Genomic DNA, 22,990 nt, shown 5'->3' on the forward strand with positions numbered 1-22,990 from the left:
CAGGCACTGGCAGAAAAACAGTAAATTATCCACTATGCAGCACTGTAAGAAACTGAGAAGAAATATAAATTGCTACAATGCACCTAGAGAAAGAAAAACATTTGCTTCAAAAGTGACTAACTGGCGAACTTCAGAATGACTCTGGATAACAGCCCAAGCCCAAAGGATGACAATCCCAAAGTGGATCAAAGGGGGAAAGAATGCTCAAAAGCCCCCATGGCTCACCAAAACCATCCTGGAACGTCTCAAAGCTAAAAAGGAGGTGTACACCCAATGGGAGGGGCCATCAACAAGGAGGATTATACCTCCATTGCTCGAGCCTGTAGGGGGGCTATTAGGAAGGCTAGGGGGGGACACAGAACTGGGACTAGCAACCCGGATCAAAGACAACAAAAGTCCTTTTTTAAATACATAGGGGGTAAAAAGAAGGTACTGGGTAACATGGGGCCTCTGCCAGACATGCTTGGAAATCTGGTTGTTGCACCAGACGACAAAGCTAACAAATTCTTTGCCTCCGTTTTTCTGAGTAGGGACCCGGGTCATTCCCCCACTGGGATCCCAGACGGACCCAGGGGAGGCGCAGCCAGGCCTAGGGTCAGTGAGGACCTAGTCAAAGAACTTCTGGTACGACTAGACATGTTCAAATAAGCAGGTCTTGATGGTCTCCACCCCAGAGTGATGAGGGAATTAGCAAAGGTCATTGCAGGACCCCTGGCACAGCTTTACGAGCACTCATGGTGCTCTGGCAAGGAGCCAGAGGACTAGAAAAGGGCCAATGTGGTCCCCATTTTCAAAAAAGGAAGGAAGGAGGACCCAGGAAACTATAGGCCTGTTAGCCTTACCTTGGTCCTGGGAAAGCTCTTTGAGAAAGTTATCCAGGAGCACATCTGCAAGGGACCAGCAGGGGTGATTATGCTTAGGGGCAACCAACACGGGTTCATTAGAGGCAGGTTCCATCAGACCAACCTGGTGGCCTTCTATGACCAGGTCACAAAATCCTTGGATTTGGGTGTCGTGGAGGACGTAGCCTTTCTGGACTTTATGAAGGCCCTCGACACTGTCTCTTACCCCATCCTCATTAAAAAATTAGGCGCTGTGGTGTCGATGCCTACACAGTCAGGTGGGTCACAAATTGGCTGCAGGACCACACCCAGAGAGTGGTGGTGGAAGAGTTATTTTCAACCTGGAGGGATGTGGGCAGCGGGGTTCCCCAGGGCTCAGTCCTTGGGCCCACACTGTTCAACATCTTCATCAGTGACTTGGACAAGGGGATGAAAAGCACCTTGTTCAAATTTTCAGATGACACTAAGATGTGGGGAGAAGTGGGCACGCTAGAAGAGAGGGACAGGCTACAACTAGATCTGGACAGGTTACAGGGGTGTGTGGATGAGAACAGGATGGGTTTCAATACTGACAAGTGCAGGGTACTGTACCTGGGGAGGAAGAACCAGCAGCATACCTACAGGCTGGGGAACTCCCTTCTTGTCAGCACAGAGGCAAAAAAGGATCTTGGAGTCACCTGATTCCAAGATGAACATGGGCCGCCAATGTGAGGACGTGGTCAGGAAGGCTAACCGCACCTTGTCATGCATCCACAGATGCATCACAAGAAGGTCCAAGGAGGTGATCCTCCCCCGCTATGCGATATTGGTCAGGCCGCAATTGGAGTACTGTGTCCAGTTCTGGGTGCCGCACTTCAGGAGGGATGTGGACAGCATCAACAGGGTCCAGAGGAGGCCACTCACATGATTGGGGGCAGCAGGGCAGGCCCTACAAGGAGAGGCTACAGGATCTGAACCTGTTCAGCCTCCACAAGAGAAGGCTGAGAGAGGATCTGGTGGCTGTCTATAAACTGGCCAAGGGGGACCAGCAGGCTATGGGAGAGTCTGTGTTCCCCTGAGCACTACCAGGAGTAACTAGGAATAATGGCCATAAGTTGACTGAGAGTAGATTCAGGCTGGACATCAGGAAGCACTACTTCACAGTCAGGGCAGCTAGGAACTGGAACCAACTTCCAATGGAACTGGTGTTCGCTCCTACCCTGGGGGTCTTCAAAAGGAGGCTAGATAATCACCTAGCTCGGGGTGCATCCTTTCCTGCCCATGGCAGGCGGTCGGACTTGATCTGCTCAGGTCCCTTCTGACCCTACCAACTATGAAACTATGAAACAACATGGATTATGGCAGCTCTCCTCCAGCTAAGGAAATACATAGCAGCAAAGAGATGATTTATGGGGGACTAGAGCTATCTTATAGACTTCTTTGCCAGACAAATGGTGCTTTCTGCAACACTTGTTTAAGGATGTTGCACTCCCTTTCCCTTCTGTCTTATCTTAACTTTGAATATGCTAGTAAATACTCCCTTTTAACTAAACTTCTGAATTAGAGTATTTGATTATGATACATGAGGTATTTCCTCACTGATTCTTCAGAGGGGAATAAAACTCAGACCATCAAGTAGCATGGAAAGATGAAGGCAACTATGTATGGGGCAGAAGGTAGGGATAAGTCACTTTCGAGAGCAGAACCACACTGATGGTGCTGAAAAGTGATATTTATTGCATGATCGGCCCCTTGACAGCACTCTACAGTCGTGTCCTAACAGAAGAGCACCACTGCAGAGCACTTTAAAAGTGGCAGATCGCTCAACAAATTAACTCTAATTTAATGAGGGTTCAGATGAAGGTGCTCCAAAGCAGAGCACTTTTATTAACTTCTGTTTGTCCCTGTGCACTAGCAGGGCTGAGCTGATACACCCCAGCCTTCCCCCAGTACTGTCTGCAGGATGGGAGGGGGAATGGGGGAGAGGAGGGAGCTTTGTTCTGGGGTTTACCCAACCTCCACTGGGAGGGGTGGATAGATTGGAGCCCACCCAGGTGAGGTTTCCAGTCTATACCCCATACTCCCTCCAGTGCAGGCTGGGCAAACCCCAAACTGGAGGTCCCTCCCATCCTGCAGACAGGCAGCCTCACTCCCCTGGACTGACTCCAAAGTGGAGCTCCACAGGCCAGATCCTGTTTTAAAGCAACTACTCATGACTTTGCCTCTTATAAATGAAGCAGCTTAAGAAATGCTTTATTTGAGGTAGTTAATTTTCCAATGCCGCTTTAGTGAGCAGTAGAATACACTGAATCAGCATGAAAGACCTGTACACCATATGGGCAGGTCACAAAAGAATGGCCCCTGGGGTACATGATGGACAGGCATTCCTCCCTCCCCTCCAGGAGGCATCTCACCCTGGGCTTCTCTGCTGCCTCAGCAGTAGGAACTGCATTGCATTATGCTGCCCCTGGGGCAGGAAGAGGAGCCTGAAGAGGAAGGGAGAGTGGAGATCCTGGCTGCTGCTGCAGCTGTAGTGATGTGGGGTGGGAGCCTAGGCACCACAAATTAACCCCTTGCAGATTGCAAGTGGCCCATGGGCAGCCAGATGGACAATCTTGCATTGCACTATCACTCCAAGACTGGTTTGCAGTAAAGTGTTTAAAAATATGACTGTAAGTGTTTATTGTGGTTGGGAGCTTTGAGAAGCTGTTTTTGCTGCTGAGAAAAAGAAAGCATTTGTACATAGGAGGTGAAGAAGAGTTTCAAAAGGCTGAGTTTATCTTGGCAGTCAGCCAAAAATGCTACCTGTAAATGGAGAATAAATGCAGTACCTTTCTTTGTATTATGATTGGTTAGCAAAAGGGCTTTCTTGACATGCTGCCTTCTCCTCAAATCCTCCTAATTTTTAAAGTCTATTAGATTGGTCAAGCTGGCAGAGTTAATCCTATCTCTCTGAAAATTGTGGGGAAAAGAGAAATTATTCATCCCTTGGGAAATAATGGAAGTTTCTTTTCTGTATTAGCAACGAAGTCGGAGCAATGACGGTTGGCTCACTTTTTCTTTTTGGCCGTACTAAAAGCTCAGCCCTTTAATTTCTTAGCTCTGTGTGGAAGACGGTAGCCTGTTGGCAAGCAGCTGCACTTCCTCCTTTTTCTTTGTGTTCAGCTGTAAAGTAGGATGTGGGATTTATGCAAGGATACCATTTCCCTCTACTGAGAGCTGGGGCTGTGTGTGTTTCTGTGTATAATTGTTTTGCTGCTTCTATCTATTTTCAGACGTTTTCTCGGTCTGAAAATCCTTTGCAATTATTTTTGGAATTCTAGACTTAATGCTACAGTACAGAAATGTAGAGAACTAATGACAGAGCAGACTAATGCTAAGTTTTACATACAGAATTTTGGCACTACTTCAGAATGAGTTATAAAACCCGAAAACAATAGGTTAAAAATTAAAGTTTATGAGGAGAAGTCACCTCTTCTAGATCTGGTATGTGCTGGAACTAGCCTCAGTTCTCACGGCAAAATTTTATTTAGGAATTTTGGTCTGGGTTGAGATCATGCATCACTCTGTTGTGATTTCTTTATCAGTCATCTTTTTTCCTAATCCAGCATTTGTCTTTATTGAGTTTTGGTTACAACTTTACTTTCAAACCATTTTCCTTTTTGTGCAAAGATGAAAGCTGTTGGGAGTTAAGGTTGTAACCAGCTTTCTGCTATATGCCTGACTTTGGTCCCCTAAGTCTTTTGGTTTTGTTCATTGTTATGAGGAAGGGTATTTGTGCCTGAAAGCTTGCAGAGCACTTTTTTCCAACTATTTAGTTGGTCTAATAAAAGCTATCACATTTACCCAAAGAACCTTGTCTGCCTGTGTCTATAGATCAACATGACTATAAACAACACCCCAAATATCAAAAACCTGTAACAAGTGTAAAGTAACATTGTCACAGCATGAGGGAGCTATTTCATTTGCATAATAGAGCATTAGGCTGTACTAAATCCATTGATTTATTAAAAAAAAAAGAAAGCAAGCAAATCTCTTACAAGGCAGAACATAGGTAGGAAGTGCTACCCTATGTCTAAATATCTGGAAATATTAAATCTCCATAATGATAGCCTCTCAACCAGCACCAAGGACAATACAGAAATTCCTTACACCTCTTGAGAAATAGTAGTATTGTTTTATGCCCCCCCATCCCGCTTGCACTGGTGGAAAGGCTGACACAAAGGGAGGAACAGTGGTGATTTGGTCCCAAAGCCTTTTCTCCATGTTCCATTTTAGGTAATGTATGTGAGGCTTCTCTCATAAGATATAATTTTTAATCCCATCTGTTACCAGTGCATCAAGATTTGTTCATTCACAAATCCAAATGACCATCTACTACCTGCAAGCAAATGAATCCAGAAAAAAGCAAGGGGGCAGAGATCTGGGGGAGGTCATGAGACTACAATAGTAGTAGTAGGCACCTGTCTGTCTGAAGAGACAATAGAATTATGTCAAGTGAGATATCAGCTTGTTGAATGTAATCCTCACTTGAAAATGAAGTGAAGCTAGAGCAGGGGTGAGCAATTATTTTGGGTGGAGGGTCGCTTACTGAGGTTTGGGAATCCATCAAGGGCCATATGACAGGCAGCCAGGAGTAGATAAATCTTAATTTTTAAAAATGTTTAGGGGCCCTGAGGGCTGGATAGAATGGACTGGTGGGCCACATCTGGCCCACAGGCCACATTTTGCCCACCCCTGAGCTAGAGTGACTTCAACAGGACACACAAGCCTGGGCAGTGTATATGGAGACTGAGCTGTCCACAAACTAGTGTCCCCCTCTGGGTCTTGCTGGTTTAATCCAAAAGAAAAGGAGGTGCCAGTATGTTTGGAACCATCTTGGCTGCAGGAGCTGCCAAAGCAAAGAAAATCATTCCTTTGTCCAGGGGCTTCACTCCTAGATTGGCTACTGAGGGATCAGGGTTAAAGAGACTCCCTCATTAAGATAAATGGGTCAAAAGGCAAGAATAGTATGGGGGCTACTGAGTGGCAGAGAGTTAGGCAGATGAAAGATGAAGAGTAAGCAAAAAGTTACAGTGAGAAATGAGGTTCCCATGGGAACTAATGGGAAGGATGTAGAACAGGATCACTGAAGGAAACAATAGCAGTTAAGTAATCAGTAATGCCAGGGAGCCACCAGGATTAATACAGAACAATGACAACAAAAAGCTAAGCAGTGTGCAACAAAGGTAATTTAGACCTTTTTGATGAAGCAATGTAGCACATTAGATCAGTGAAGAAAAGCGCAAAAGTTGGGGGGAAACAGCAGGAGAGGGAAAGTAGGCATGACATTTCCAGTCTCTCTTTTTACAAAGATAAGGAAAATAGGGAAGAAAGGTAGCTTTTCTCTCACTTTGAGGGTACTGCTAAAGAAAATGACAGAAGGGAAGACTGTTAGACATTGTTAGGGCAGGGGTGGCCAACCTGCAGCACACATGGCACAAGTGGCAGAAGAAGATTAGCCTGGCTGCAAGCAGTGCCGTGATGCACAATGGGTTTTTTGTTTGTTTGTTTGTTTGTTTTTGTTTTGTTTTTAAGCTGCCCCACCAGCAAGGAGGGTGACAACTCCATATTATTTATTAGCCTGAACTTCAGGACTGTAAGATGATACAAATCCCTCTACTTGGTCAGAGGTCTAAGCAATATGATGTTAAAGTCACATGTAGTACTTAGTAATCCTGCTATATTAGGTCTCCAAATGTTGCTTACACCTTTGGAGATAGACAGGTATTTGCCCTGGTAACTGTATGCAGAGGCCCAGGAGCTATTTACAACCAAACTAAACAACCCCAGTGGTTGGGTTTGTTGGGGTGGGGGGGTTGTTAATTTTTTGAAGTATTTTTTAAGGTTGCCCTGATAAAAATGCAAGAGAAAAACACATGAATGTTTGACAAGCCCAGACCATAATCTTGAAATAGGAAAGAGATTAAATTTACAGAACACTTTGTGGAAGAAACATAGATTTAGTTCTCCGTGTTTGGGTATTCCTTCCCTTTCCTCTTTCAATTGTGAAATGCATAGAACCAAAGGTTACTATCAGTCATATGAAGCTGAAATTTTCCAGTGATCAGCATAGGCTGATGCAAACAGCAATCTTGAACAGAGGTGAGTGTAGACCAGGTCCACAGCTCTGAACCTTTCCCCTTCCCTTTGGTATGTTACAATTCTGAACTACTGTTAGAATTTGACCTCTCCAGCTCAAGTCCATTTCTCATTTAACCTACCTGGCCTGTTGCCAAAGCTCTTTTTGATTCATTTGAGCCATGATTTCCAGTGAAGAAATACCACAGTCTAAAATCATCTTATTAGAATAAGAAGGTATTTCTAAAATGAGAAGTGTTGCTCAGAAATTGGTGGGAACCTTGCTTTCACTTCTCCATGAAATGTTTCTTTGAGGTTTTGTAAAGCGGTTTGAAAGGGTTTCACTTTGGGTTGCTCTTGCTTGTACCAAACCCAGCTAGGAGAGATGCCTGGTGAACAATACTTTTATTTCTTCAAAAGGACACGGGCTGCTTACATTGCAGTCTTCCCACAGGGGCAGATCTGAGGGAGAGGGGTGGCACTGGTGCATTTGTACCCCCCTCTTTGATTCCTGTTCCTTCCAAAGTTTAAAACCAACAGCCTGGCAGTGGCAGCAGTATTTCTAGTCATGCAGTGCTGAAGGAGTCAATTGACATCATGGCTCATTATAATTTACCTGGATCCTTCTAAAATCTTCATTCCACAGGCAATAACAACCCTCTCTTCTATGTAATGGTCTTCACGTTGCACCAACCAAGATAGTCTTTGTTTCATAGATGTTAAGGGCTGGAAAGGCTTACAAGATCATCAGGTCCAGTTTCCCCCCTGCACTTGGGCAAGAAAGACTGCTGGGATGACCCCAGCAAGGTGGACGTCAAGACACTTTTTGAAGATTGCCAGGGTGGGTGACTGTATCGCCTCTGGGGGAAGCCTGTTCCAGACCCTTGGCACTTGACTTGTGGAGAAGTTTTTCCTTATGCCCAGTCTGATGTGATCCTCAATCAGCTTGTGCCCATTATTTCTTGTCTTTCCCTGGGGTGCCGTGGTGAAGATGGTTCCCCAGGCTCTGATGTACACCCCTAATATACTTACAGGCTGCCCCCAAGTCCTCTCTGAGTTTTCTCTTCTCCAGACTGAACAGTTCCAAGTCTTTCAGCCTCTCTTTGTATGACCTGCTGTCTTGTTCTGCAAGTCTGTTAGCTGCTCCTAGTATTGAAACTCTCTCACACCCCTGCAGGTTGGTTTTGTGTGTTTGCTTGTTTGTTTTTTAACTAGTTCCAATTAAATTATACTTGTTTTTGCTTCCTTAAACTGCGTAATCCAGCCTGGCTTGCTTCCATTTTAAATTGTGTAATCCAGCTGTAGATCTTTAGCATATGAGTAAGGCTTCAAGTTTATTCTCAACTGGAGTAAAATGTTGTTTTGTATGGGATGAGGCACCTCGCTGCCTGAACCTCCCTCTTCAAAATTCTAGGTTGGTCCATATCTTCTCAGGACCTGCTGCCCTCACCTTTTTTTGTTGTTGTTTTTGTGATGAAACCAATGCGTTGGTTTTTTAGGGGTGCACCGCTGAAAACTTTTTTGGCCAATACCAATTGCCAATGATTAACCAACCATATGGGCTGATGCTGATCTGATATCTAGTAATAGTGCAAGGCATTTTAAACTACTGAGCTCTAGAGCACATCACTGCCTTAGAGCTGACGGGCCCTGCACAGCTGCCAAAGAGAAGCTGCTTTTGCAAATGTGCCCAAGTACCTGGCTGAGCAGAATGTCCCTTGCACAGTGCCTTATGCAGCCTGTGCGCAACCCACTGTCTCCATGGCAGTCCCAAGACCCAGGCTGCTGCTGTGCATGGTTTGTTGCTATCGCAGTGGCAGCAGCAGGAGGTAATAGTTTCATAGTAGCTAAGGTCAGGAGGGACCTGAACAGATCATCTAGCCTGACCCCCTGCCACAGGCAGGAATGAATGCTGGGTTCACAAGACCCAGGTGATCATCCAACCTCCTCTTGAATTTACCCAAGGTAGAGGCAAGGACCACTTTCCTGGGAAGTTGGTTCCAGATTTTGGCCACTCAAACTGTAAAATATTGCCTTCTGATCTCTAACCTAAACCTATTCTCCATCAGCTTATTACCATTGTTCCTTGTCACCCCAGGTGGTGCTGGGGAGAAAAGGGCTCTACCTATTTGCTGTTGATCTCCCCTGATGAGTTTGTGGGCAGCCACCAGGTCCCCCCTCAGCCTCCTCTTGCTGAGGCTGAACAGGTTCAGGTCCCTCAGTCTCTCCTCACAGGGCCTGCCCTGCTGCTCTCTCACCAAGCGGGTGGCCCTCCTCTGAACCCTCTCCAGGCTGGCCACATCCCTTTTGAAGTGCGCTGCCCAGTACCGGATGCAGTACTCCAGCTGCGGCCTGACCAAAGCAATGCCCCTTTGTTGCTGAGTGTGGTGCCCTGTGCCCACTCCCCAGCACTCTTGCCCCTCTCCCCCCACTGCTTACTGGGACCTGTAGTCTACTGTGGGCTCTGGCCAGCAGCTGGGTGCTGGGACAACACTATGCTCCGCAGGGTGTTCTGGACACCCTGGCTACAACAACCAAAAAAAGCCAATGATGTACTTTCTCCTTTTGACTACGATAGGATAGCCAACCAATAGATCAGTGCACCCCCAGGGATGTTTTTGGAACCTAAGGAGGCTTGTCCAGTACTACTAGCAAGACGCTGCCTAGCCAGAGCAAAGCTATCAAGGTGCTGAAATAATCTCTGCAGCCCTCATCGCTCTAACTGCAGCTGCCTCCAGAGCGGGTTGGGACTAAGGCTCCTTGGACGGGATGCTGCGGTTGAGTATCCCTTGCACCCCCCACCCGCTGTTTCCTATGCAAGAAGACGGGATCCGCCTTGAATAGGGGCATCAGGGGACCCGCCAGCGCTCCCAAGCGGGCTGTTCCTCGTTCCCTGCGAGGGGGAGAAGGCAGCGCTGGAGTGGGCTCATCCCCGCAACCCACGTGCGCGCCACACGCGCCCGCCCGTTTCCGGCTTCCGCGCAGCCGGGGCTCACCGGCCCACCCAGCCCCGCGGCAAGGGTGGCCGCCGAGGGGCGGGGCCTCCCCCGGCAGGCAGCCAATGAGCGCGGACGCTCCTCACTTCTCGGCGCGGTGACGTGAGGCTGGGGGACCAGGTAGAGGTTTGCGCCGCCTGGTTCCGGCGGTAGCATCCGCTGCTGACCCGCCCAGGTGACGTGGGGGGGCTGGAGCGGGACGGGACGGTCCGGAGCTTCGCGGTCGCTGCTGGGGCGCCCGGGACAGGCAGCCGGCTCCGGGGGGCGCGCTCTGGCGTGGGTCTCGGCCCTGCCTGCGGCTGGAGGCAGCCGCTGGGCTCCGGCCCGGGGAGCGCCGGCTTTTCCCTGGCAGCTCCTGTTTCCTTCTGCCGCCGAGGGGCGGGGGCTCCCCGCGCTCGCTCCGGGCTCTGTCCAGGCGGGGCACCCTCGGAAGGAGCTCGGGGCGACTCCGGGTGAGAATCGCTGGGGGCTGCACGGACCCTGCGCCCTTAAGGCCGCACACCGTGGTCACGCTCTGACCCACTCACAACTGGGAGACTTCTCTTTTCCCTCTTGCCTGCGCACAACTGGGAGACCTGGCAGAGACCGGCTGTTCCATTCTGTAGTTTGTCACTAGTCTTCTGAGCCCATATTTAACACATTGGAAATATTTTGCTGACTCTTAACAGACTCTTTTTGCTCATTAAATATCTTCTGTTTGAATTCTTATAGGTGAGCTGATCTTTCCCTTTAGAGACCTAAACTGGGACCTTTCTGTTGTTTAACTTAAAAGGAGAGCGGCAATAAAGGTAGTGTACTATGATGATTGCTCAAGATTTTTGGGGGTCTTTTTTTTAAGCAGAGGTTGCTGCATGGCTTGCCTTCCTGCCTGCCCCCCAACTTTATGCTCTCTTTCTCTGTTTCCATGAGCAAAGATGTGTCAATGCACACAAACAATGCTTTGTAATGAAAAATAAACATGCATTGTTATCAATATTTAAAATGAAAGGTGGAGAAAATCTGTTTCCTTGAAGCTAACAAATAGGTAGAGTACCTGGTACAATTGGAATGCAAAACTCTAGAACTCCTGGTTCGGAGATGAAACCTTTTATTAGACCAACTAAGACTTTGCGAAAGTAATCTTCTGTTGCAATTTTTTTTCCTTTCAATTTCTTAGTTGGTCTAATAAAAGGTGTCATCTCTGAACTAAGAGTTCTAGTGTTTTTGCATTTCTTTTTCTCAGACCAACACAGCTACCAAATACATCCCTGGTACAATTGGGATACTCTGCTTAACGCATATGAACTTCTTTGGGGAGGGGACATAAGGAAGTGTCTCATGGTTTCACGTGCCCTGCAAGAGTTTGGGGTGATACGGTCATTGCTCATGATTGGAGGAAAAGTTAAAAGACTACAGTTGAATTTCACAACTAGAGGAAGTTAAGTCTCATGAAGACAATGAAATGCTGAGTGTATAGGAAGGAAGCCAGAAGAGACTATGTGAAGAACTCCAGCAAACAAAAGCTTTCAAGAATGTATTTGCCTACGCTTTTCGGGTAGCTAAACGGGACAAGGGCATAAAGGGGAGCGGGAGGAATATTACTAACTCCCAACTGTATGTGGAGATATTGACTCCTGCGTAGGTCTAGGTTAAATAGTTGTAGCTGCAGTTGATCACTTCCCTTGGAGCTTTTGGGTAAGGTTGATATAACATGAAATTTGCCTTTTGGTTACGTTTCTCTCACCTACTGGGAAAGGTGAGGGTGAGGTACCTGTGTTCGTGGTGGGTCATTCATTGTTTTTTCTCAGGTCTTAGACTGTCACGGTGACACTTCAGAAATTAACTCTGTCTGTTGCAACTTTCTTGAATTCATTAGTGAAGACTAGGCTGCATTCCATATTTTTTGTAAACAAACAAACAAACAACGTCCCCCCCCCCAAAAAAAAAAACAAACAACCCAACCCAAACCAAAACTAACCCATCAGACTTGACTTAACCTTCAGTTGTGATTGGATGCATTTCAAAAGAGATTAGAGGAGAGACTTGACATCTTTGTTTAAAGACTTGGCCATGTGCTTACAGGCAGATATCAAATATTGCAGCAATGTATCATGCCTCTTGAAAGGCAAGTTGCAGGCTCCTGTGACAATGAGGATGGCAGCCTATCAAATATACAATCTGTTTGTTCTTGGAAAAACAGCCCTTCACTTTGCTTGAAAAACATCAGGTCAGGCAGTCTAAGGTGAGGGTTCTTTGCCTCTAAACCAAGGTCCACTTTATAGCAAGCGGTTATACAAATTGACTTGTTTACATATGTTAGGGTCCATTCTGGTGTCCTTCATTCCTTTTTAACTATTACTCTGTTTCTCTATGCCATACTTGTATCTTAGGGGTTGGGTTTATCGGAGATGAACATGAGACCCTTAGTGTCCCTTGCAAGTGCTATTGAGGATTAATCTTCAGTTTCACTTTGGTTGCTCTTAGTTTGTAAATATTAGATCATTCACTCTTCTTCCCCTAATAATGACATTAGGAAACACACAAAATTATAAGGTAACTAGAGTGAGTATAAAATAGAATGGTGGCAGTAGTAACAATATGTAGGACGTCCAGAGGCGGACTATGTCCTTCTAACCATTTATCTAATTCAGCGCACTAGAGTCAATTAACCTTGCACAAGAATAAAGATCATGTCTATACTGCCTCCCTGGTGAGCCCAGGGCCACTGCTAAGAAACAAACTCTCTTTTCGTATGCCACATGGTGTGGCAATTGGGCAGAATAAGTGGTGTGCAGAGGCCTCCTGCCTTGGGAGATCCTGAGAGTGGTGCTGGGTGTGTGTTTGGGGACCCTAAGCTATTTGCCTTGCTTAATCGGGTTTGGGAGTAAGCAGGGCTTGTATTTCGGTAACGCTCCTGGCCTTAGCAGGGCAAGTTATAGATTTAATCATGGTAACTCTTCTTTTAATATGTAGGTAGCCAACTTACGGTACATGTGCCACAAATGTTACAGGTGGACTCTGGGATGCAGCAGATAGCGCAGAGATTGGAGTGGCATTCTAGGAGTGTGTGTGACTAACTTATGCCACACCTGTTAACAAGGTTTGCACACAATTAGCTAATATGCTTTCCAGTTGCACATAGTTTGTTTTAAATTAACACTTACAAGATATATTGTTGCATATGGGACAGCTTCACTTGCTTATTATGATCTTTGTTCTTTGGTTTGTTTTATGGCTTGTAGCCTTGGCTGTGACCTCACAAGGTAGATAGTCCCAAGTTATTTAGAAGCAATTGCCAAAGGATTTCCAGGGAATGCCAAGTGCTGTAAGAATTGACGTTGGTAATTTGACTGGAGGTGTCTGTTCTCTGACCCTTTGGGAGTGGTTCACCAGTGTGATTTCTGCTGGGAAGCTTGCATGGGAGGTCCTGTGTTTTTATTATCCATGAAAATGAAGCCCTAGCCACAAGTAATTGTGAAGTAGCTCATTTCTGGTTTGCAGATATCAACTCTGTCTTGCACAGAGCCTGCTGAGTAATTGTGTTCTACTCCTTCATCTTCTCCCTAACATCCCTCTGTTGCTTCATTTTTTCCCCCCTCACCTTTTATAAATTATGCTTGTATTAATGTAATACCCACCATTAAAAGTTACAATTAAATGGCTTTAACGTGTGTATGCATAAATGTGCACAACATGCTCTGATTAGTATAGAGTGCTTTTTTTTATGAAAGCATAGTATGAAAGTAAGGTGTTTGCCTTATGAAAGGTACATGTCACTTGAGGCTTGAAGATCAGTTTCATGCAGAAGCAGCTTTAGGGGCCTGGTTAGTTTTCATTTTCAGTTGCTGGGAACCCCACTTTACAAAAAAAAAATCTAAAATCCTATTTAAAGGGACATCTCTGGATTCTGGATTTGTGTGGCAGTGCCAGGGACATCTACTAATAACTCAGTTCAGCAATGGCTTGTGTTGAATTTGATGTGGTTTAAATAAACATGGTCTGTTCTTTTCTCGTTTTCTGCTGTGGCTTGCAACGTAATCATTCTGCCTGACCAAGGTACGAGGGTTTACTGAGAGCTAGGAAAACTGTTCTTTCAAAATGGTCTGAAGACTTACAAGAAGGGAATTAGTTGGAATTTTCAGGCTGCTATTCACTTCTATGGTGCAAAGAAACAAAACTGAGGAGTTGGGGGTGGAGGAAGTGTGTGAGGTATCCTTTTAAACCAACTTTTGGTGGTTGGAGTGTGGGGGTGCTCTGCTGCAGAAATGACAAGCAAAATCAGTTACCCAAGTGTAAGATCTTTGTAAGGCTAATACAAACTGTTGGAAGAGAGCCATGGGATTCTTACAACAGTTGTTTGAGAAGAGTGTAAAAGATGAAGGATAAGGGTTTGCTTTATTGGTGGTCATGAAGTGAGAGAATTTGCATACGTATTTCTGGTATGGGCAAAAGGGAGTTGCAGGGGTGGTCCTTACCTTGTAATAGATCAACAGGGGACAAGTTGCCCATTTCCACCCCTCATCCCCCTTTTGTTTTACTGGGCAGTCAAAGGGAGACAAAAATGGAAAATGTCAGAAATGAGCACAGATGACAAACTAGCAATAAAACTTCAATAATTCCTCACTTTTTAAAAATGTCTTTATTTCTACAGTAGCTGCCGCAATGGCAGGTGAAGACTTCAATCCTGTACGGAATCGCCGATCGGGCACCTCTTCTTCAGCATGTGGGGCTTCTGAGAAGGATGAAATGCAGAGGAGAACTGAGGGGGAGAGATCATCCCAAACTTCAAGCAATGGTGACGTTTTGTGATCCAGGGCTAGCTGCATGGGTTTCTAAAGTAGTTTTACTTGGCTGGTTACCCCTATGATCTCTTTCCTGCTCTGCACTGGGAGCCTGTCTAAGCCCTCTATGCCATGGGTGGGTTAGTATGTGGGTTGGAGGGTCACTTAAGGAGTTGCTATTCCCTGCCTGCCTGCCCACTTAAGGAGTTGCCCAGCTGCTATTCCCTGCCTGCCTGCAGCCCCATCCCATTTACCTGACTGAGCATACAGTGGACAATAAGCTGAGTATGAGCCAACAGTGTGCCCTTGTTGTGAAGAAGGCTAATGGCTAATGGCGTACGGGGCTCCATTAGTAGGAGTGTTGCCAGCAGATTTGAGTGTAGTGATTATTCCCCTCTATTTGGCACTAGTAAGGCCACTTCTGGAGTGGTGTGCAGTTTGCACCAACTACAGAGAGGATGTGGACAAAATGGGGAGAGAGTCCAGCAGAGGGCAATGGGAATGGTGAGGGGGCTGGGGCACATGACTTCTAAGGAGAGGCTGAGGGAACTGGGCTTATTTACTTTGGAGAAGAGAAGATTGAGGGCACATGGGCAACTGATACCTCTGAGTCTGGGGGGCAGTAGCCAATTGGGGGGAGGGGTCCCCCAGTGGCCAATCGCTGGCCCCAGAAGTGCTAACAGAAAAACTGGAAGTGCTGCCAGCACTTCTCTTGGCGCCCCCACTCCCTGGCCAGCTAGGGGCAATCTCAGGAGGAGCGTCAAACTGGTCTATACTGCCTTAGGGTGGTGGTAAGGAACATTCACAATTGATAGTCTCAAATGTTGAAGGAATTCCTGTAACATGGGTTGTTCTTGACATCCTTGTGGATGTGCCAGCTAGCTCCCAGCATTCAGGTAGGAAACAAGGGCTGTGAAACTTCCTACTAGGGAAGATGAGAACAGTTTTGGAAGCTTCAGAATAGTGTCATTATTTCACCTTTCCTTTTTCTCAAATGATTCAGAAAAGGAGAGGAGTTTGAACAAAAATTTCTTTGCATGTTTGTTTGTAATTGGAAGGAAGAATTTGTGTAGCTTCGCGTTTTTGTGTATACATGCGCGCATGTGTATTTTAAAGAAAAAAACAAACTAGGCTGATGGAGAGCAAATTCTGACTTTTTCCAGTGGCACTAGTTTTATTTCTAATTTAGCTACATTACAATCCTGATGGGTGCTATTGTTAGAAACGTTTCAGTAAACGTAGAATTAATACATTCTAATGAAGAGACCATGCTACTGTATGTACTTGAATATAAGCTGAGGCTTTCTTTCCCCATTCAGCATTGTGGTGTGGGAGAGCTCCTTATCTTACATTATTTGCATACAGGGAAACCTCATTAGATACATTGTCTATCATTAAACTGGTGCCAAAAGCAGCATGTGCTCAGTAATGGAAACCAACTATGAAGTTGATTAAACACAACCAACACTGAGCTTGACTGTAAAACACACGGCCCATACTGTGCAAACATACTGATAGTAATCTACCACAGAGATAAGTTATTGCAACTCATCTGAATAAGATCTGCGGTACTGCCCATTGCACTCAGCACTGACTTTTTCTTCAAGGTGTGGTAAGCCTCTTCATAGAATACATTTTTTAGTTTCTCTTCATTCCCACAGGTGAGCTGTGCCTTTCTTTCCAATTTCCAATGATTCTTGTTTCTTCACCAGTCTTTAATGTCTGGCAAACATCACCAAGTGGCACCCCAAATAGTTCACCCAGAATCCATCTGTTGCCTCCTCTCAGCCTGTTGCATACAGTTAGTATGGCCCTGCCCTCCATGAGGTGGTGCCTGACCAGGTTGTCTTGCACCTCATTTTCATATAAATTTTTGGAAGATCCCAGGACTTATGACAAGAACACCTGGTTCCAGTTATGAATGGGAGCCTAATGAATACATAGATCTTTTCAGGAGGTGGTATCTGGAGTATACAAACATAGTGAGCAGTCCTGAGCTGTGGTGTCACTGAAATGCTGCTGTCTCTGCTGAGGTATAGCCCAGTGAACTTCATGGTCAACCTTGAGCCTTTAGACTTTGAGCAAGTATCCTGCATAGTTTATACTGTATATAAGTAGGGACCTACCAAAATTGTAATTTTTGTGGATTTTCATTAATGCAGGTAATGCCTGTGAAATCTGGGGTGGGAGCGGGGAGAGGGTACTTACTGAAAATAAAATGCTGGCTCCCCAGAGGGGTCAGAGTCCTTAAGACACTGTGGCAACCTGCCAGGGAAGAGAAGGGGTCTGCCCACTTGAAGGGTCACTGGCAGATGGCCCCTGACTGTTGATTGACTGTGAGGGGTGCCTATCATGTGGCCTTGCCCCTCTCCTCCAACCCTCACAGCCAATTGGAGGTGAGGGGTAGGGCCACTGGGGCTCCTTGGCCAATCAGAGGGCAGGGGGAGCCCACTGTGTTCTGTTAGTGAAGTAGCTGCCAGGCCCCCCGTTGTGCCAGCAAAATTGGCAGGCAGCCATCTCTAATTCAGTAGGTCCCTATTTATAAGTAGGCACAAAAATGCTGCTGAAAAGTGGGTTTATGGAGTACCCATGCCAAACCCTGCAGCTGTTTCAAGAAAGGTGAACTGCATTAATTCTGCATCAGCTAAATCTGTGGGTACCTATCTTGTATTTACCTATGTGCAGATTACTACAAAGTCAGTGTTTTCAAATGTATCCCTCACTCTGTGTTCAGGGAGAACAGGGTCTGACAGTAAGCTTGGTGGTGGCGGGGTGAATGAGCTGCAGGGGGAAGAAGTGGGAAGAGGACAAATTGAGGCGAGCCCTGAATAATTAGGTTGTATACTCGGGAAATTATAACATACTTATACATTTTCCACAAATAGAATCTAATTATTGGGGAACTGTCTTATTCAGGATAGTCTTGTATTCAAGTAAATACAGTGTTGATGCACTTGTTAATTTCCATCTGTAGTCAAGAGCTATAATTTCTAGGCAAAAGTTTGAGTATTTTGCTGTTTGTACTAAAACTGGAAGAGGGTTGACTACTGAAATTGAGATGAATAAGTTCTGAGACATGGACATGCATCTTCACATAAGGATCAGAATATTGGAACTGGCTATAATACTGTCTTAAGTGAACAGGATGGAAAGAGAAGATGCATGCTTGGGCATACTTTGTATGCTAAGCTTTTATAAGCAACTATATGCTGTGATCATTGGGTAACATGCTCATAAAAGATGTCTTAATGTCTAAATTGTCTAATAGATTGAAACATGAAATCCTTAAAAATAGTAAGGAAAAGATTCTGTACTAGGGCTGTGATCAAATTTTGAGCATGACTTGGAGTGTGGACAAATGTTCAGTTTCTTCTAGCATAATTTTGCATTGAATTTGTGTATTGATGTAAATTATACAGTTTAGGAACTGACAAATAAGCAGTGGTTTCTAGATGGGAGATGCTATTACAACACTTTGCCATTAGCAGTGAGGGACCAGGTAACAGTCTGATTACTTTTAATAGATGCTACTCTGGGATGGACACAGACAGATGAAACCTAATTTAGTGAAAATTGCACTGATTATTTCAGAGGTAGTATTTCACCCGGTTGTCTGTTTTACTCACTTCTGTGCTCAGGTAAGACTGATTACACTGGTGGAAAGAGTTTTGCTTGTCTGTCCTTGGTCATACAAAGATACTAGTGCTTCAGTCCTGCAGCTTGCTCCACATGGATGGATCCTAGCATTTGTGTGAAACCCCAGGGAAGGCCAAATATTCACTCATTTAAATACTTTGAGCTTGAGTCTAAATGTGAATGCAATTTGGAGGAGTATCTGACTTCACTGAATGCCATATAAAATCTAAGCCCACATAGGTGTAAAACCAAAGAGGTATACTTAACTAGAATCCATTTCAAAGCTAAGCATGGTTACCATAAAAAGGAAGAGGGAAGGAGGTTGGTTTCTAGAGCTGTGCGAAACAGCACTGTTTCGTTTCGACTTCTGTGTCGATGGGGCAGTGTTTCAGTTCACCAAAACAATTTTGACATTTCGCCTATAGTCTATAATGGGAAACCATGAAACTGCCTATAACTTTGTCAGTTCTTGCCTGATTCAGATGGAATTTCGTAGACAGTAGCTCCTTCTGAGGCCATAAAGCCTGCCACGCTTGAAGGACATAGATGCCAGGGTATCTGAGAAACTGCACCTCAAATTCATGAAAGCAAAAGTTGTCGTGTGTTAAGGCATAGCAGGGTGAAAACTGCAGGGATGGTAGCCCCTTCTGAGGCCTTGAAGCCTGCCGAGTTTTGAAGAGATTGGTGCAGGGGTTTCTAAGAAACTGCACCTCAGGCTGCTGACAAGCAAAACTCATGATATGGGTGACAGAAAACAGGCCAGTTCAAACAATGCTGCCTTTTATGCTGTCTTTCCATCCCTCCCCCAGAACACTGGAATTGGAAGGGACCTCAGGGAAGGACCACAGTCACTGGCCAGCTACACAGTTGGTATGAAGGCATTCCTTCCCTCTCCCTCTCCTTACTTTCTGCTTCCCTGCAGGCAAGCCCTGCTTAAGTTTCAAAATGTGAAATGTTTCAACTGCCCTTGTTTTATTTCGAAGCCCTACATTTCAGTTTTGCTGTTTTGAGCTCAAAACGAGTTGAAACAGCTGGCAAAATTTCGCACAGCCCTATTGGTTTCCTACCCTGGCTGTTTCCAAACTCAAACCTATATGCAAGGGCTTTGAAGAGGCTATAATGCTGTGACCTACCTGGAGCCAGAATATAGGGGATCATTTCCCATTCCTTACCTTAATTTGGTTTGTCTGTTTTCTCCACATCATCTTTTTTTTTTTTCTAAATTTGTCAAGATTTGTATATCTCTTTCTTCCTTATCCCTATACATTCTCTTTGTTCTTTTGAGAAGCTGAATGGAATTCTCTTCATTTTGTAGCCTTTTCCATTTCCCAGAGTTTCTTTACCTCGGTAAAAGGCAATGCATCAAGGCTGATTGAGCCACACAAAATAATAGGGTTAAAGAAATGGGGATGATGTCAACATGTTCCAGATGCAATAGGTTTTACAATGTTCCACTTGCACAGTTTTGGTATTGCTCCACAGGTTGCTTGCAGGTCTTATAGATGACTTATTACCTGGACAAAGAAAGAGGAGGTTGTCTTCGGAATACCCACCATTGGGGTAGGAGAGAGATACTTCTCCCAAAGGAAGGGAAAGATCTAATGCACTCTTTGGCTTTTTGTGTCTGAGCATTTAAAGTTATTGTTTTTTTGTTTTTTGTTTTCTTTTTTATAATGGGCTTATTGTAGGAGAAGACTGGCTTATTCCATGCTGAATTCCAACACTGAATAATTTGTATTCGGGTTTCCTGCTGTGGATGTTCAGTCACTTCAGAAATATGAAATCGGTGTATCAATAATATTTTCATAACTGTCTTGAGCAGCTTTTCCTCTGTCTGCTTAGAGAGACTAACAGGATTTTAAAATTTTTTTTGGTCACCTGATCCATTTATATCTACATAGAAGATTTGGAATTGGGCAAAGAACTGTGTGGTCATCCACAAATACCAATGTGATATTTGGATTCTTTTGCCAGCTCTTTCTTCAAGCGAGCTGCGGCATCCTGCTCTGACAAATAATTGGAGTTGGGTCTAGAATGGAATCAACAAGTACTCTTAGAAGAATGTCCTCTGTCAAAACTCAGCCTTAATAAACCAAGGCACCTAAATAAGACAATGTTTAGAGTGGTGTTGTAGCTTTTGGTTTAAGAATTATGCATGAAGCAAGGATTCTTTTGGAGTGATATCTTTTATTGGACCAACAGTATGGCTGGAATAGTTTGACAAGCTTTGGAATGGAAAGTGTTCTTCAAGTCATTTTAAAAGCTTGTCTAAGTGTATCTGAACTATACAGTTGATCTAATTGGTCTGGGACGGACATTCTCATAAACTGGTTTGACCAAAATCAGTTAAGTCTGATACTACATTCCACCAGGTTTATCTCAAATTGGTTTCAGCCATTTTCAAACTAATTTATGTATACTGTACGTTTGTTCTGTTACAGGTTTAAACCCGTTTCTGATCACTTAAACTGGTTTATGTGTAACGCCTGTTTTTAACCATAATGCTCTTCCCCCTGCTCCCCCACCCCCTCAAAAAAAGCCCTTGCTTCTCACTTGGTTTATTAAGAGCATTCTCTGCTATATATTTAATATATAAACATGGGAATATACCCAGGAGTAATTTTGATCAATAACATTTTGGTCTTGGCCAACACTGGATGTTACCAAAGGCACCTGCCTACCAGAATGGGTACAATTTTAAAAACTAAATGGAGAGATGTTTTTTAAAGACTAGAGAGAAAATAGTCATTTTTAAGGTTTTTTTGGTGTTTTTTTTATTTGAGGTCCTTCAAACCTTGATTATGACAGGACTAGCAACAGTTTTTAATCCTGGTCTCCTTTTACAAAACTTAGCAGCATTCTGGATATTATCTAAAGACCAGACAACAAAAGGCAATAAGTTTTGGTTTTTTTTCCTTCTCTGGATGGCTTAATTGCCTTTTTGTGAGAGAATGTGGTGCATGACTTGACTTCTTGGGTGACTAAATGTGACTTGAGAGCAAGTGGAGTCTCTGTTTGCTGTGAGTAAAGCCTGTTGGGCAATGCTGGAGCTCTAACGACAAAGAATAACCTTACCCTTGGTCATTCTCAGCACTTTAGCTTATGAAATCACATTTATGGGGGGGGGGGGGGTTTTCACCATGCAAGGTGGCAAATTTGACAGTAAAAAGGAGGAAACTTTGTTTTCAGTCTAATTACAGTTTTAACTAAGGGGTTTCAGCTATGGCTTAGGTCACAACAGCAGGTGTGGGTGGTAGTGATGCACCCACTAATTACTTTGTTTTGACTTAAGTTTTGAGTTACATGGTTATTGATCCAGCCTACCGAGATGTGCTTTATGGAGACTACAGTATTATATCGTGTGGATTCCACAAGAGGCAGATCTATATCCTGATTTCTAAAGTCAGTGTCAACAGTGTTCTCTGCTTCTTGAATGGCAATAAAGCCTGGAGAAGACACAGCTGCAGCAGTGAATTCCTTTTTTTTAATTCAGATAATGGTGCTGCTTTAAGCCTGCTATTGAAGGAAAATATCTGAAGTTGTATGCGTCTAGTCTTTGTTGTTTTAATCTGATTTTTAATACACAATGGCTCTAAATTGCTAGCTGCTTGTCTTTTTAAGTAGATTGTCTGAGTTAAGTTACCCTTGAGCAATACTTGTATGTGCTGGTTAGCTGTACAGATGGGCGTGATTTAGAATAAACAATCGAAACATTGGCACACAGTATATTATAATGAGACAAGTTTTAGGTGTTGTGCAAATTGCATTAGGGTGGTTCCTCATTAGAGTTACTTCAGGCAGGTACTGTCACATGCAGTGGCTGAGATTTGGGACTAAGATTTAATCTTCTATTACTGAATTGATCTGTGATCTTACCCTTTCTTTGTACCTCCTTTGGTACAAAATGTCTTTCTCAGAATTATCAGGATAAAGTAATATTGAAGTATTTAAAATTCCTTCAGTGACAGGTAGGCGTCAGATGCAAAACTGTGTTTTATAGTCCCATACAACTAATCTTAAGAGAGCTTTTGAAGTGCCTGAATGCTTTTAGTTTGCATCATGCACCTGTAAACACCCAGTAAAATGGCGCACGTGGTAATCAACTGTGTATACGTGTGCGTTTTTGGAGGGAGAAGGAAACGGATTCCCATCAGTTCTGTATTATAGTCCTCAAAAGATCCCTAATGCATGCTTGGAATTTCAGGTGACTAAAGCTGAAAGTTTGTAAGAATTTAGCGACACGTTTTTGGAGCTGGGGACTTCTCAGAGAAACCCTGACTGATGCTATACTGGAGCCATCTTGCTTGTGGGCAGGGTTTTTTTCCCTCTCAGCTGAAGTCCTGTGAGAGAAGCAAACTGAGAGAAGCGAACTCATTGGACAGAGACTTCAGATAAAGTCTCATCTCCTATGTAATGCCACCATCTATTGGGCAATAGTAATCCAAATTCTGAATTTTCCCTCTTTTAAAGACTCTTGATTTCCAAGGCAAGTTGCAAATTGGCTATTATGCTGTGTTAACTCTTTCTTTGTAGTTACTGTATACATGTTTTATAACCTACCCATTTTACTGAAAACTGTTCACATCACGTTGTTCAGATCCTGTTGAAACTATAGTTCCTGTTCGTGTAATCTGTTAATCTATCACTAGTTTAGTTT

The 22,990-nt window shown here is 44.4% G+C and overlaps 1 protein-coding gene across 3 annotated transcripts in view; it reads left to right on the forward strand.

Moving 5' to 3' along the window:
* The first annotated feature begins 10,031 nt into the window (after nt 1-10,031).
* Nucleotides 10,032-22,990, forward strand: part of SOAT1 (sterol O-acyltransferase 1) — a 36,031-nt gene continuing 23,072 nt past the window's right edge. For 2 of the 3 annotated variants that reach the window (XM_019530914.1, XM_019530916.1), the window contains exons 1-3: nt 10,032-10,112; nt 10,649-10,725; nt 14,568-14,711. In XM_019530914.1, the coding sequence (XP_019386459.1) occupies nt 14,579-14,711 (133 nt within the window). In that variant the 5' untranslated portion in view covers nt 10,032-10,112; nt 10,649-10,725; nt 14,568-14,578. The remainder of the gene's footprint in view (nt 10,113-10,648; nt 10,726-14,567; nt 14,712-22,990) is intronic. The other variant, XM_019530915.1, reaches the window with a different exon arrangement.

The sequence above is a fragment of the Crocodylus porosus genome, unplaced genomic scaffold (assembly GCF_001723895.1).
Source record: "Crocodylus porosus isolate Cpor-Errol unplaced genomic scaffold, CroPor_comp1, whole genome shotgun sequence".
Lineage (NCBI taxonomy): Eukaryota > Metazoa > Chordata > Crocodylia > Crocodylidae > Crocodylus > Crocodylus porosus.